We start from the raw sequence: 15,793 nt of genomic DNA, 5'->3' as shown, positions 1-15,793 counted from the left end.
CCCCGGGTCCCCGGGAACCCAAATGTGCTCCCCCTTCACCCCTCCCCCTCCCCGCAGTCTCCAGGGGAATAGAAAGGTTGCCTCCCTTCGGCCCCAGGATGTTAGAAAGAATATGGAAATGGCTCTTGTGAGCCAGGTTGGGTAAGAGTTCTTTAGGGCAAACTAGGAATTTATGGCCACAATTAAACCAGGGGAAGGGGGCTGCTTGCAGATAGGTGTGCAAATGAGATATTTGGAGCTCTTACTGCCGTATTACTCACACTCAGATAACACGAGTTTGGCTGCGTTTCCTGATTTTATTGGTATTGGTGAGAAAACAGAAGTCCCTTCCCTCCCCAATGAAGGGATTTTATTTTAACGAGGTGGCTTGTCAGCCTCTGGCAGGGTTGAATGGCCTGCTCTGATTTCCGTGAATCTTCAGCATCCCGTTCGGTGGGTTCATTTTACTTTGGGAAGGTGAGTGGCTCAGACTCCCGGCTCCGGGCCCACCGCGCACCCTGCGCGGTGAGAGTGAGCCGCGCTTTCAGCTCGGCTACCAGAGGGATGGGCAGGAGGCTTGGGTCACCCTGGGCTCTGCCCTTTGTTCCTTTCCTCCTCCTGCTCCAATCTTCTTTATCTGGTTTGCGTCTCCCCTCCCCCACCCTCTTCTTTGCGTCTTTATCTCTTTCCCTCTCTCTGTGTATTTAAGTTCCCCTTTTCCTCCGGTTTGTCTACCTTTCCTCTTTAATCCCAGTTGTCTGCTTCAGATTCTAGTTTCATTACTATAATTTCTTTCCTTTTCTCAGTTTATTGGCCTTTTAAAAGAATCTTTTTCTTTTTAGACATTTTTCTTCTGCGTTTTTTTTTTTTTTTTTTTTTTTTCTCTCCTTCCCAATGTGTTTTATGCTTTTCTTAGTTTTTAGAAGGGTCATTCCATCTCCATTTTAACTTCTGCCTTCCCTTTTCTGCGGCCGGTTTGGGCCCTTTTTCTGGCTCTCTGCAGGGCAGCGGGGTTGTTTTACATATGGAAGGAGCCTTTGACTAAATCTGCCGGGATTCTAGAGAGTTTCCTTGAACAGCCTTTCCATGTGCGAGGGCTCACACTTCCTGGTGGTGGTGGTGGTGGTGGGGAACTATCGAGGAACAGCCAGCAGCCGGTCCTCCTCCTCATCCCTTTAGGGGTAGAACTGAGTTCCTGGAGGAAGCTAAGCTAGGTGGTGCCTTTTAAAAAGAAATGTTTTTAAAGTCTTTTTTAGTCAAATGCAGTAGTAGCCTTTCAGTTCCCAGGAGCTGAATAGAGAGTGATTGTGAAATCAGCATTACTTTTGCAACTTGCTATGTATATGCAAATACGCGCCACTCATTGGGCCACTGCTGCTGGTGGGAAGGAGTGCAATATGATTTTAAATTGACATTCGGGCTGAATGATTACCATCAGTTCGGCCACTTCCTGTCCTGGGGGGAATTTGGGAGATCCAGAAGGAAGGAGGAATCTAGGTGAGAGAGGACTTTCTGACCTGGTGCTGTCATACTGTCCTTTACAGACAACTGATTCAGTTTAGGAAGTCAGCCTTTCATTTTCTAGGCAAGGTGATTAGTCCAATAATTGTAAATATAAAAAAGGCTCCGTGAAGAGTAAGACTGTGACTACTCAGTAAGCTCAAATGACACTGAGGCAAAAATCAGATGCTGTTGATCAATTTGGTTCAACAAATGTGACTGCTAGAGGTCACCGGTTTGGTTCCCGGTCAGGGCATGCGCCTGGATTTCCGACCCCATCCCCAGTAGGGGGCGTGCGAGAGGCAATCTATAGATATTTCCATGTTTCTCTCTATCCCTCTCCCTGGAGGGGAAGAGGGGAAGATAAATAAAACATATTTTTTTAAAAAAAAATTATAAAATTTGAATAATGAACAGATCCTTACACTGCCAGTTTGTCGTATTCACCCTGGGGCTTGTTCTTGCCACTTCTCCAGTCTGTCCTTAACCTTACTTTCTCTATGCTAGCATGGTGTTGCTTCATGTTTTAAGGTATGAGCTGGCTTCTTATCTCTTGGCCTATAATGTTTGGATCTCATACATTCCAGTCTCCTATTTCACAATGATATTTTAGGAAACTTTTAATGTGGGTTAGGTGTCTTGCTGCCCTCTAGTGAAGAGATGGGTCAAATAAGTAATCCCATAATTTTGTGTGTGTGTGTGTGTGTGTGTGTGTGTGTGTGTGTGTGTTGTTTCATTTTGTTTTCTCTTCCAGAAAAATAAGAACTCAGGATAGAGTCAATTAATTGCATATGGTTTCCCCTCATGGGCCTGCTATCTATATTCAATAGCAGTGACACCATTCTGTTATTTTCTGCTTCCCTCATATTATCCTGTAGCACTCAGACTCTTGCATAGCTCCTAGGATAGACTAAAACTGACTTTGAGAAATAATTGAAATGTCAGTTCTCATTAGAAATGAAAAATGGAATTAGTATTCAATTATAAATGTATTTTTTGTGTGATTTAAATACTCTACAATGAATAAAAGCACCCCCCCAAAAAAGAGAAAGAAAATGGAGCAATTGATAATGTTTACAAATTATTATTATTATTTTTAAAAAATATATATTTTATTGATTTTACACAGAGAGGAATTGAGAGGGACAGAGAGTCAGAAACGTCGATGAGAGAGAAACACCGACCAGCTGCCTCCTGCACACACCCCACTGGGGATGTGCCCGCAACCAAGGTACATGCCCTTAACAGGAATCGAACCCGGGACCTTTCAGTCCGCAGGCCGACTCTCTATCCACTGAGCCAAACCGGTCCCGGCTGATAATGTTTACAAATTATTAAGGAAAATACATTTAAGGAGATATGTAGGGATACTTCCATATTTAAATATGGACCTATTTTATGATTGAACTACATTTTCCCCCTCACAAATTTTTGAAAAAACAAACAACAACAACAACAAAAAAAAACCCAAAGGCTTGCTTCCTCTTCTAGAGTTCGGCTCTGGGGATAAGTTGGCTCATTACTAGAGAAGGTTATGTTTCCTTAGTGGAGCCAAGGGTGATAAAATTAGAATCTTATTTGGTGTGTGATGGTCTTTTTGGCTGGGTGGTGCCCAGTGCTTCCTCCCCTGCAGCTGGACTTTTCAGGGCTCTGTGGCCTCTTGCATCATCTTATAAAAAGGCTGTTATCATTTAAAGAGGCCACATCTTCCCCAATCCATTTGCTTATACCTTTCCCATTTCCTCCTCTGGCTCTTTTTCTGGAGATAAGGTTTGAATGGTAAACATTATCTTAATTACAAGCCTGAATTTCCAAAGCACTTCAATTTAAAAATAAAAGAGTATGTAAGAGACAGATTGATTCATAAACTACTCTTAAAAGCAGAAACCACAACACCCTCTGGCATATCCAGATTACTTGCCTTCATATATGAATTTTAATTTTCATGGATGATTACAATGCCTGGATTATGTGTTCCTAACACATTTTTAGCAATATGTTCTTGATAGAAGAGATCAAGAAAGCTAATATTGATATTGTTGAATTTCTAGAGAAAGGAATGGACTGCTTTTCATTATCTGAAAAAACAAAACAAAACAAAAAAGATTGCTGACTTTTTGGAGATTGCAAGTGGAACGGTTTTTGTTTTCTAAAGCTGTTGGTGCAAGAAAGACCATCCACACATTTTTCCAAAAACATTTGGAGAAAATATCTGATAGTTTTTCATAGCCAAAGAATTATTGCAGGAAAAAAAAATTATTTTTTAATATTTTTATTGATTTTAGAGAGGAAGTGAGAGAGAAAATCATCCATCAGCTGCCTCCTGCATGCGCCCTTGATTGGAATCAAACACTGGACCCTTTAGTGCTCAGGCCAATGCTCTATCCACTGAGCTAAACTGGCCAGAGCAAAAAATAATTTTTTTTTTTTTTTTAAAGAAAAAGGGTAAAAAGTGAGCTTAGATGCCAAGAACTCAAATGAAGCATTCTCTGGCCTGGTGCTTGTATTTGGCACAGATTTATCAAAATGTTATTTTTCTTGTGGTTAATGTTTTGTTTTTTTTAATTTTTAAAAATATATTTTATTGACTTTTTACAGAGAGGAAGGGAAAGAGCTAGAGAGCTAGAAACATCAATGAGAGAGAAACATCGACCAGCTGCCTCTTGCACAACCCTTTCCGGGGATGTGCCCACAACCAATGTACATGCCCTTGACCGGAATCGAACCTGGGACCTTTCAGTCCGCAGGCCGACGCTCTATCCACTGAGCCAAACCAGTTTCAGCTCTTGTGGTTAATGTTATCATTACTGTCTATTTAAAAAGTCTTTTAACAGGCAAAATGCTTTGTCTCTGTTGTGCTCTGTGATTGGACAGTTATAATATACAGTGTATTAGGTGGGAAACAAAAGAACTAGATTTTGCTTTGCAGGGTATGTCAGACTGGGTCAAACTGGTTCTATAATAATAATAACTACCTTAGAGCCTATTTTTCTTTTTTGTGTTTGTATTTTGGAGTTATGAACACTTTTTTTTAATCTCCCGTGCATTAAACACCTATTATTTAGCAGCCCTGTGCTAAGCCTTTAAACATAACATCTTATATTCTCATAATTACCAGTGAGGCTGGTACTATTGTGCTTCCCATCTGATTACCCATAAGGAAACTGAGGCTGTAGAGGGACCAAGGAATTTGTGAGAAGCACATGGCCAGGAATGTTTCTGAGCTGGGAACTGAAGCCAGGTCTGCAGCTTTCCAAAGGCCCTACCTTCCCCCGCTGCCCTCCTGCCTTCAGCCTCTTCCTCTGCCTCCCCCTTCAATCTCAGATATCACAGAAGGAAACTAGCGCCACTAGGCTTTCCCGGTAGGAGCCCATTGATACCTCAAAACAACTGCATTTCAGATGCAGAAACCTTGACTCAGTTAAGAGGTTTGCTGAAAAACATAGCTGCTGATCACAGGTTCAAACCGAAGGCTTTTGTGACAAAGGCTTTAGGCACTAAACCAACCAGTGCATCCCAGGATTACCTGGATTGGGTCAGTATGACAAAAACCAAAGCAACATTTGAGATTGATAGAGGGCTGTCAAATAATAGCATTAAACAAAAACAAGTAATAACATTTTTAATAAAATGAGCCTATCTCAGACACTTTCACCAAAGGACTTTGACTATATTTCTTAGAAGGACATTTTAATGAGAGGAAACAGGAAGGCATAATGTCAGTTGGAGAGTTGATTAAAATGAATAAATTCAACTTTATTAAAAACTTACGTTGTCTCATTTCCTTTCTCTCATTTTGCCACAGACTGTCGATCACTTGGTTGCAGACCAGTTTGAGTAACCATTCTCCTCCACCACGCTTTCTCACAAGTCCAACAACCTATTGGCTGTTAGAGAAGTATGGCCTGGTCTGTTGTCAGTGTGTTGATTCTGTGGTCTTTGGAGAGTCTACTGATGTGTTTTGTGTGGTGAGCTTCAGTCTCGTTCATCTTGGTCTTATTTTGGGTCAGGAGATGAGAAGGCAATCGGATGATGGCTCTTGGTCAGCCCCTTTTCTCCTCTTTTCTTGCTTATCTTGCCGCCCTCGCATTCTTTGCTGTGTGAATTATTTCATTTTCTCCTTATCTCCAATGTCCTTGGCTTGGCATTCATAGTGAGGCCCTTGGGACCTGGGTAGAAGGACTTTAGTACCAGCAGGCTTTGGATTAAGTCAGGTTTATCACTTCTGGGTGTGGGCAACGCCCACCACAGAGCCTTCCTTGTACATCGTAGGTTCTCAGCAGTTACTTGTTGGACTAATGAGTCTTATTTTAACCTAATCTGTTAACACTAACTCTAAGATTTTATGTTATTTTTGTGTGCAGTTGAAATGTGGTATTAATATTATTGTATCTCCAAGAAGTAGAGTTTCTTGGATTATATAAGCCTATTCCTCTGGCTTTAGACCAGCTTTGCTATCAAACCAATGATACCTCAGCCTTGTGTGGTGAGAGGTGAGGAAAGAGATTAAAAAATACTTTTGTTGTTGTTAATCCTCACCTGAGGATATTTTCCCATTGATATTTATTTATTTATTTATTTATTTATTTAATAGAGAATGGAGAGAGAGAGAGAGAGAGAGAGAGAGAGAGAGAGAGAGAGAGAGAGAGAGAGAGACTTCAATGTGAGAGAGACACATTGATTAGTTGCCTGCCACACACACCCCCATCAGGGCCGGGGTTGAGCCTGCAACCGAGGTACATGCCCTTGACTGGACTTGAACTCGTGAACCTTCAGTCCACAGGCTGACACTCTATCCACTGAGCCAAACCAGTTAGGGCAAGAAATACTTTTTAAAAGTACTGTATCCAAATTCATGAAGATTGAGATTTGAGCTTTAAACTCCATGTAACAACAATAGTGTGGTTTCTGATCTAAAGAAACCCCCATGCTCACTTTATTCAAAGAAATCCATCAACTTAACCAGTTGTCACAGTAAATAAAGTAGCTTTATTGTGAATCTAGAATTTAACGAATATGTTAGTGGCTTTTCTGTTTACTATATCTTTTGCAGTAAAAATCCCAGTTCCCTAATTTTAATTAATAATTGGTAGTAAATGTGTTCCAAATGGGAGAACGCATTGCAAAAAGACTCACCTCCGATTTTTTTTTTTTTGTTTCAGACCACACTTTGTGCGACTAAGCCCAACTATGGTGCAGCCAGATTCTTCTCGAAAGTGAGACCTGCCGAAGGACCAATGACTCTGTTCCCCGTGCCCTATCCTTCTCTCCTCCTACTCCGTCACCATGTCTCGATCCCGCCACGCAAAGCCTTCCCGATTAGTCAGGAGGGACGATCTAAGCAAAAAGAAAAACAGTCAGCTGAAGAAGACCTTCAAGCCCATCAACAAAAATGTGACGCCAGGCAAGACCATGAGCCCTCGGAAACTAAAGAAATTCATTCAGGCTCGAGATGTTAAGAAAAAAGCGGAACCCAAACCACCACCGCCCATGCCCGCCAGGAGCCTCCTGACCCGAGCTGGCGCAGCGCGGCTGAATCTGGAGAGGGCCGAGGCCCTGTTCCGGAACCCGGAGTCCCTAACGTGCAATGGGTTTACCATGACCCTCCGGAGAACCTCCCTCAGCAGGCGGCTCTCCCAGCCCCCGGTGGTCATAGCCAAACCCAAGAAAGTCTCACCTCCTAAGAATTTAGAAAAGCTACGTGAGTGTGATCGGAAGGGAAAGGCCTCAGGCAATGATTCTGTACCAACACAAGACCTCCCCGTCCCTCCTGATCTAGAGAATCTGATTGACGTACAAGATGCATCATCTCCAGTTCAAGATGAGCGCCGAGGGGCAGCCCAGTCTTGGTTCCAAAGGGTTGAGGATTCCAAAAGAGATTCCCCCACTCACGGTGGCCCTGCGGCAGAGATCCTTTCTGGGGAGCTGGAAGGGACACTGGCAGGGACACTGGAAGAGGCACTGGAAGGGACACACGATGGTGAAGGACTGTTCTCTAAAGAGACATTGGAGGACAGCAGTGATTCCCCTGGGATGTTTGCCCAGGAGGACCCTCCGTGTGCCCCTTTGCCCCAACGAGCAGACCTTCCTATTACCTCTGAAGGAAACAGCAGCGTTCAGGTAGACGATCTGGGCTCACAAGTAGAATCCCTGAAGCTATCTGATCCTTACCTGGACCCCGTCCCAAGTGAACATGATTGCTGCCCAACCTCCAGCTTCAATACGGTGATCCCCGAATTGGACCTTGGAAACTATTTGTCTTTCGGTGGGCGATTATATTCTACCTCATTATTAAAACTCTTCTTGGCCAGTTCAGCGCAAGGAGCCCTCGGTGCTAAACCAGATCATCTGGAGGTCCTCGAGGCTCCTCCAGATCAGCCGGAAGTTCCCGGTAACACCCCGGTCTTAGGACAGGCCTTCAGTGCTGTCCCACACCCATGGGAAATCCCCGGTGTGAATCTGGTTCATGGAGGGGCTCTGGGCGAGACCCCAGTCCCGCCAGAGATCGCTGGTGCTATTTCAGTCCAAGGAGAGGTGTTTGGTGCTATCCTCAACCAGGAGATCCTCGGTGTGGGCGGGAGTGCTGCCTCAGACCCCCCCGTCTTCCTTCCTGCTCCCCTGAACCCAGTAGCTACCTACAATGCCCTCCCAGGATGGCCTGACCCACAGAGCACCATTTCCTATGGGCTCGAGGTCCAAGGTACTATGCAGATTTTATCTTTGGGCTCAGGCCACACTCCTCAACCAACCTCAGTCTCGGAGGTCCGTGCTGAACCTCCCCCCATGGCTACGAACAACGTAGAGAGTGAGAAGCAAGTCCATCTAAGCTTTCCACCAGCCGACCCTCAGGGGTTCACGTTAGCCCCTGAGGGAGGACCGCACCCAGCTTCACAGGACCTCGCCCAACACTCCCAGGCTGGGCCCGGCCAATCGGAAGGAGGGAGCTCCCCCATCGACGCCCCTGCGGTGTCTACGCCAGTGCCACTTGCCAGTACCTCCTCTCCTCCTTCCCACACAACTGTGCTACCTGCTCTGGAAAAGAAGAAACGGAAGCGGTGTGGGGTCTGTGTGCCCTGCCAGCAGAAGGCCAACTGTGGCGAATGTACCTACTGCATCAACAGAAAGAACAGCCACCAGATCTGTAAGAAGAGGAAGTGCGAGGAGCTGAAGAAAAAGCTACCTGTGCCTAAGGTGAGCACGGGCCCAGGACCTGGGAGACATCTGGGAGCGGTGAGAGGGGTCTGTGTGGGGACAGCGCAGTATGGTGCCTTTTCCTGGGATGTGAAATGTTGCTGTAAGGCATTGTTTTTCAACCTTTTTTGGGCAAAGGCACACTTGTTTTATGAAAAAAATCACGAGGCACACCACCATTAGAAAATGTTAAAAAATTTAACTCTGTGCCTATATTGACTATATATAAAGTAATTCTCTTGAATAGGAATCAAATAAACACAAAGAAAGTATTTTATAATTACTTTATTATGAAATATTAAGTAAACAAAATAGTGAAAAATTATAAAATTCTTGTCTTGTCTGCACCTACGGCACACCAGGCAACATAGTGTGCCCCGGAACAGCGGTTGAAAACCGCTGCTGTAAGGGATTAGAAACGACCTACCTGCAGTAGGTCTGGTACATTGACACATGAGCTAATTTTTAGGAGTTCTCTCAGAAAACCAGAACATACCTTTTTTTTTTTTTTTTTCATTGTAGAATTTGATAGAGACCCGGGGAAATGGTGTGAAATGTGATTTTGTAAATACCTCCACTGTGCCTCCTTTGGCTAAGTATGTGTCTCTCTTGGAAGATTCAGGTTGGAAAATGAAGAGTGGAACAAATTCATTAACTTCGGTAGCCTGAGAAACCAGAGGAATTAAACTTCCTTTTATTTTTTATGATCCCCTTTTTAAAAAAATATATGATTTTAGCCTTGGCTGGTTTGGCTCGGTGGATGAGAGCGTTGGCCCGAGGACTGAAGGGTCCCAGGTTTGATTCTGGTCAAGGGCACATGCCCAGGTTGGGGGCTTGATCCCCTGTGGGGAGTGTGCAGGAGGCAGCCAATCAATGATTCTCTCTCATTGATGTTTCTCTCTCTCCTTTCCCTTAAATAAAAATGTTAAAATTTTTTGATTTTATATAGAGAGGAGGGGCAGAGAGAGGGAGGGAGGGAAGAAGGGAGAGAGAGAGAGAGAGAGAGAGAGAGAAAGAGAGAGAGAGAAACATGATTTTGTTGTTTTGCTCATTTATGCATTCATTACCTCTTGTATGTGCCCTGACCAGGGATCAAACCCGTAACCCAGTAACCTTGTATTGAGAATTTAGGGTCTGGCTGACTCAAAAGGTTGCATTTAAAAAGAAAGGATGAATGCCATGTTTTCCCGGCAGTCCTCCGTTGCTATCTGTGTGTAAGGAAATGAGGGTTGTAAGGATAGGTTAGCACTGAGTTTGATGTTCTTTCCTCTGACAAACAGCAATATAGTGTCGACTAAGTCACCCTTTAAAGACAGGTTCCTGGGGTGGAGATAGAATGGGCGTCCTTTTCAGAAAATTGGGGAGTCTGACCAGGACTTGTAGAAAAGCTAGGTTGCATTTAGTGCAGGTATGTATGTATGATCGAATCCTATGAATGAAATTTCTGTGTCATAGGATATGCATACTTTATTTTTATTTTTTTAATTTTTATTTATTTATTTATTTATTTATTTTTAAATATATTTTATTGATTTTTATACAGAGAGGAAGGGAGAGAGATAGTTAGAAACATCAATGAGAGAGAATCATTGATCAGCTGCCTCTTGCACACCCCCTACTGGGGATATGCCCGCAACCAAGGTACATGCCCTTGACCGGAATCGAACCCGGGACCCTTCAGTCCCCAAGCCAACGCTCTATCCATTGAGCCAAACCGGTCCCGGCGATATGCATACTTTATTGATAGGTACTGTCAAACTGTTCTCCAAAACGGCCATATCAAGACACACTTCCATCAATGCAATGGGTTTTAAGAGCAGAAAGTCTTTATTTGGAGTGGTTATCAAAGGCTGGGGGCAAGCTTTATTTCATACTAGAGGCCCGGTGCATGAAACCTGTGCTCTGGTAGGGAATAGGCCTGACCAGGGATCAAGGCCCATCTGCAGGGCAACCTGCGGGGTGATTGGGGGCCCCCTGCTGGCACCCACCTTGGCCAGCCTGGCGTCACCTACTTGCAAGTCCCCTCCCCCCCATCGCCTTGCCACCCTCATCACTGGTTTTCTCCCGATGCAGGGCAACTGGTGTGATTGGGGGGACACCCAGCTGGTCTATCCTGGGGCCTGCTGGCTGAGGGCAGCTCCTGCATTGACCATCTGCCTCCTAGTGGTCAGTGCATGTCATAGCTACTGGTCATTCTGCCATTTGGTTGATTTGCATATGAGGCTTTATTATATAGGATTTTTACTAATTCTCTCCCTTCGGTATGTTGTTACACTGTGGGCAGATTTTTTTCCTTTTTAAAAATTTAATTTATTGGGGTGACATTAGTTAATAAAATTATAAATTTCAGGGCTACAACTCTCTAACAACTCTGTGGGCAGATTTTTTTTTTTAATTCTAATTGTTTCAAGTATTACATATAATATTAAACATGTCTCCTTTCCCCCCCATTGACCTCTCCCTGGCCAGCCCCCTCGTAGTGGACAGATTCTTTTGCAGTATCCCAGCTTCCCCGCATGTGCATTGGTTTCCTAGGGCTGCCATAACAAAGAACCTGGAACTAGTGGCGTAGAATAACAGAAATGTATGGTCTCACAGTTCTGGAGACCAGGAGTCTGAAGCAAAGCGTGCTCTCTCTGAAGGTGCTGGGGAAGCATCTGCTCCAGGCCTTTCTCGTAGCTTCTGGTAGTTCCTTGGCTTGTAGCAGCGTAACTCCAGTCTTCACATGCCGTCTCCCTGTGCGCCTCCTTATGTCCCAATGCGTCCTCTTTATGAGTCATAACGGACTGGGGGCCCGCAATACTTCAGGGTGACCTTAACCAATTACTAGTTGACATTAAAACTCATCAACCGCCGGGACTGGTTTGGCTCAATGGATAGAGCGTCGGCTTGGGGACTGAAGGGTCCCGGGTTCGATTCCGGTCAAGGGCATGTACCTTGGTTGCAGGCATATCCCCCGTAGGGGGTGTGCAAGAGGCAGCTGATCGATGATTCTCTCTCATCAATGTTTCTGACTCTCTATCTCTCTCCCTTCCTCTCTGTATAAAATCAATAAAATATATTTTAAAAAAAACAAAACAAAAAACCCCCCCAAAAAAACCTCATCAACCTTTTTTGATTTCATCCTTTAAAAAAAAAAACCCCAAAAACCCCCCACAATTATATATGAAGTTTATTTTATGTTCAAAGATAGATGTCTTGAATGACCCATTCATGGAAGTTCACTTAGTCCAATGTAATGAAGCCTGTGTCCTCCGGGTACGGACGGAAACCGGTGGCACGTGTTGAGGCCGAATTTCCAGATCAGACCGTGCTGGTTTGAACAGACGCTGCAGGAACGAGAACCCTGGCCGAATTTTCTCGGGAGGCTCCAGTAGAGTTTCTGGTGACCCATCTTGCTTTCTCTATAGCAACGAGGAAAATAGTCTATTTCATTCTTGACTTAAATTATTTGTCCAAAAACACTGTCTTATTTGACTGAGCCATTTGGACATTTGACCAAACATATTTAAGGTGGATATTTAAGGTGTTTCTAAAGCATTTTATTTCGAATCTTACTGCAATGAACAATCTTCCTTTTACTCAGGAATCTTCACAATAGGAGAATCGTCCACAATGTGCCAGGAACTTAATGACTTGCAGACATGCATCTAAAGCACTTAGCAGCGATTTCTCCAGCAGAGAGGCCGCCCTCGAAAGCTCTTGCTTTGCCAAGAGACATCCTTGGCAGAGATGTTCTCTCTCTAATATGTATAAACAAACGTGCTCTTTCCTAAACTCACTACTCCTCTTACATCACATGGTGCAATGGCTCACCTGCACGGTCGCCCAAAATGGAAAGTTCAGTCATCTCTGAGGCCTTCCACTCATTCTTCTCAATTTTCCCGTTCTACAAGATCTGAGCGCTTCTACCTCTGCATTTTCTTGGCCACGACTCCAGTTGAGGCCTTTATCTCTTACTGGCACAAGTTTAGCATTCTCTTAATTGTCAGCAAGTATGTGTTGCACTTCTGCTTTGGGTTGTGCACTGCTGGGGTAGGGGCGTGGGGCGTGGGGGGTGAAGGGGAGATAGAGTTGTGAGTGAAGTAGATAGAGGAGTCAGGATGTTGAACAAGCTCTCATTAGTGCAGTTTACGTTTTTTCTGAAATCCTGATTCTCCTGCTTAAATACATTTAATACTCATCTGTATGTGTGGTATATCTCCAAATCAAAAGGAAATAGAGCAAAACTTTTAGGGCCTTCCAATTACAGATGAAGCTATTTGCCACGCAAATCAAGCTTATAAATGTAGACATCAGTGTGTGGTTTACATATATAAACTTGCTCGGGCAAGCAAGTGGACACTATTGTCAAGTTCTGTCCGAGTGAGAAAACACAGTATTTGTTAATGGATGGATGACTTTGGCTGTTGGTCATAATCTCCCAAGTGCTGTACATTTTATAGATGCGGATCGATTTCAGAGAGGAAGGGAAAGGGAGAGAAAGAAACATCAGTGGGAGGGAGAATCACTGATTGGCGGCCTCCTGCATGGTCCCCATTGGGGATCGAGTCCAAAACTCAGGCGGGTGCCCAGATCGGGAATCAAACCGAGACTTCTTGGTTCATTGATGGACACTTGGCCATGGAGCCATACTGGCTGGCCCACATATTTCATTAAAAAAAAAAAAAAACCCAAAATTCAGGGGCGGGGGGGGGGGGGGGGGGGGCTGACACCGGTTTGGCTCAGTGGATGGAGCGTCAGCTTGCAGACTGAAAGGTCCCAGGTTTGATTCTGGTCAAGGGCATGTACATTGGTTGCGGGCACATCCATCCCCAGTGTGGGGTGTGCAGGAGGCAGCTGATCGATGTTTCTCTCTCATCCATGTTTCTGGCTGTCCGTCCATCTCTCTTCCTCTCTATGAAAAATCAATAAAATATATTTAAAAAAAATTCAGAGGCGGTTGCAGGAGGTAGCCAGTCCATGCTTCTCTCTCATCACAGGTGTTTCTATCTCTCTCCCTCTTTCTTCCTCTCTCTGAAATAAAGAAAAACATTAAAAAAAAAAAAAATCTTTCAGCCCTAGCTAGAGCGTCAGAGGGCAGAGCTTTGGCTTTCAGACTGAAGGGTCCTGGGTTCGATTCTGGTCAAGGGCACATGCCCTGGTTGTGGGCTCAATCCCCAGGGTAGGCAGTGCAGGAGGCAGCCGATCAATGATTCTCTCATCATTGATGTTTCTCCCCCTCTCTCTTTCTCTCTGAAATCAATAAAAATATATTTTAAAAAGTCTTTCATACTGACATAATTCAGAGTTACAGAAAAGTTACCAGAGAAATACAGAGAATTTGGTATGTCTTTCAGCCCAAGAGACTTTGTCTCTTTATCTCCCTTGTCTCACTGTCTCAACTCTATTTTTTTTTCCTAGATCAAATTGAGATGACATGATATTTCTTTATCTCTACAGACTAAAGAGTGTATTTCTTAAAAAACAATAGGCTATCGCAACCCCCACCCCAATAGGGGGCGGGGCCGACCAGCCAACTGCCTGCAGCCCCCTCCCCCACCTGGCCCTCCCCCTGAGGGCTCCCCACCACCCTGATAGGCCCACAGCCCTTGCCCCACCCCAGATCGGCACTGCCAACCAATCAGGCGGAGGACTGGCTCGCCAACCACCCCTGGCCTTTCCCCCAGGCTACTGCCCTCTGGTTGGCACCCCCACCCCATTTGCGGGCCCGGGCCCACTGGCCCATCACCACCCACAGCCCCTCTCCATGTTTGACCCTCCCCGTCAGTCCCCCAACCCCAATATTGAGGCTGGCCAGCCAACCTCCTGCAGCCCCTTCTTCCAGCTGGCCCCACCCCAGATGGTTCTCCCCTCATGACCCCCTCCCCGCCATGGTCCCCTGCCACCCTGATCAACCTGCAGCCCTTCCCTGTGACAGACCCTCAGCAACCCCAATAGAGGGTGGAACTAGCAGGTCAGCCTCCTGCAGTCCCTCTTCCTGCTGGCCTTCTCCACAGTGGGCCCCCACCACCCTGATTGGCCTGCAACCCGCTTCCCACCTAGCCTGCCTGCCCGCATGGCCAACCCCAAGGTGGGGGTGGCGGTGGTGGTGTGAGGTCTGCTGGCCAATCACCTACAGCCCTTCCCCCCAGCCGATCTGGGCGGGCTGGCTAGCCAATGATGGGCCAGCCCTGATGTGCCCCAATGGTGCCAGGCTGGCTGGACCCCACCGGTGCACACATTCGTGCACTGGGCCTTTTGTTTTATATTATCAAGATTATTTAACCCATATACTATTCTTATTTCCGCTACAAGAAAATGTCCTCTTGAACTCCTTTAATCTGGAAACGTTCCTGAAATTTTAAGAACTATATTGAGATATAATTGACATGGAAAAACTGCACATGTTTAAAGTATGTAGTAATTTGGCAAATGTGACATTTGCATGCACTGTGTAACCGTTACCACAGTCAGAACCTATGACTGGCAAAAGTTTCTTTGTTCCTCCCCCCTCCCTGCATCCTGTCGCCTCCGTCAAGCAATGTCTTTGTCACTGTATTCGCGTTACCTAGAGTTTGATATACATGGAGTCACACCATGGAATTTTGTCTTTATTTTTGGCCTAAGGCAGCTCTTCAATTTTTGTCTTTTATGACTCTGCTACTTTTGCTAAGTGCAGATCATGTATTTTGCCCCTCAAACTTTCACTCCTTAGCTTTAGCATTTACTGGTGACTTTTGCCTAATGGTTGCCAACCAGTAATTCTCTATTTCCATCATTTCTTTTAAATGTAACTTTAAAGGAACAGCTTTTCCTTCTTGCTTCCTATTTATTTCAACATGAATGTGTATGTTTTTTTTTTTATATTCAATAAGTTATTATCATTTATTTTGATGCTGAAATTATCCCAGATTTGGCCAGGGAGCTCCTCAGCCATTTGTTGCTGTTGTCTTTTGTTTTTTAAATTGATTTTTGAAGAGAGACAGAGATTGGAGATCAAACCCATAATGTAGGCATGCGCTCTGACCGGGAATCGAACTGTGACGTTTTGGGGCATGGGAGGATTCTGTAACCAACTGAACGACCCAGGTGGGAGTCCTCAACCATTTTCTGTGTAAAATTTTATTTTCTGGCACAATTG

At 44.8% G+C, this 15,793-nt stretch overlaps 1 protein-coding gene across 1 annotated transcript in view; it reads left to right on the top strand.

Annotated features, from left to right (window-relative positions):
* Positions 1-6,705: 6,705 nt before the first annotated feature.
* TET1 (tet methylcytosine dioxygenase 1) overlaps positions 6,706-15,793 on the top strand; it is a 104,970-nt gene continuing 95,882 nt past the window's right edge. The window contains exon 1 of the mRNA XM_084904238.1: positions 6,706-8,670. Within this exon, the coding sequence (XP_084760364.1) occupies positions 6,766-8,670 (1,905 nt within the window). The 5' untranslated portion in view covers positions 6,706-6,765. The remainder of the gene's footprint in view (positions 8,671-15,793) is intronic.

This window comes from Pipistrellus hanaki, assembly GCF_964339955.1.
Source record: "Pipistrellus hanaki genome assembly, chromosome: 14".
NCBI lineage: Eukaryota > Metazoa > Chordata > Mammalia > Chiroptera > Vespertilionidae > Pipistrellus > Pipistrellus hanaki.
This window is presented reverse-complemented; position numbering and strand designations above follow the sequence as displayed.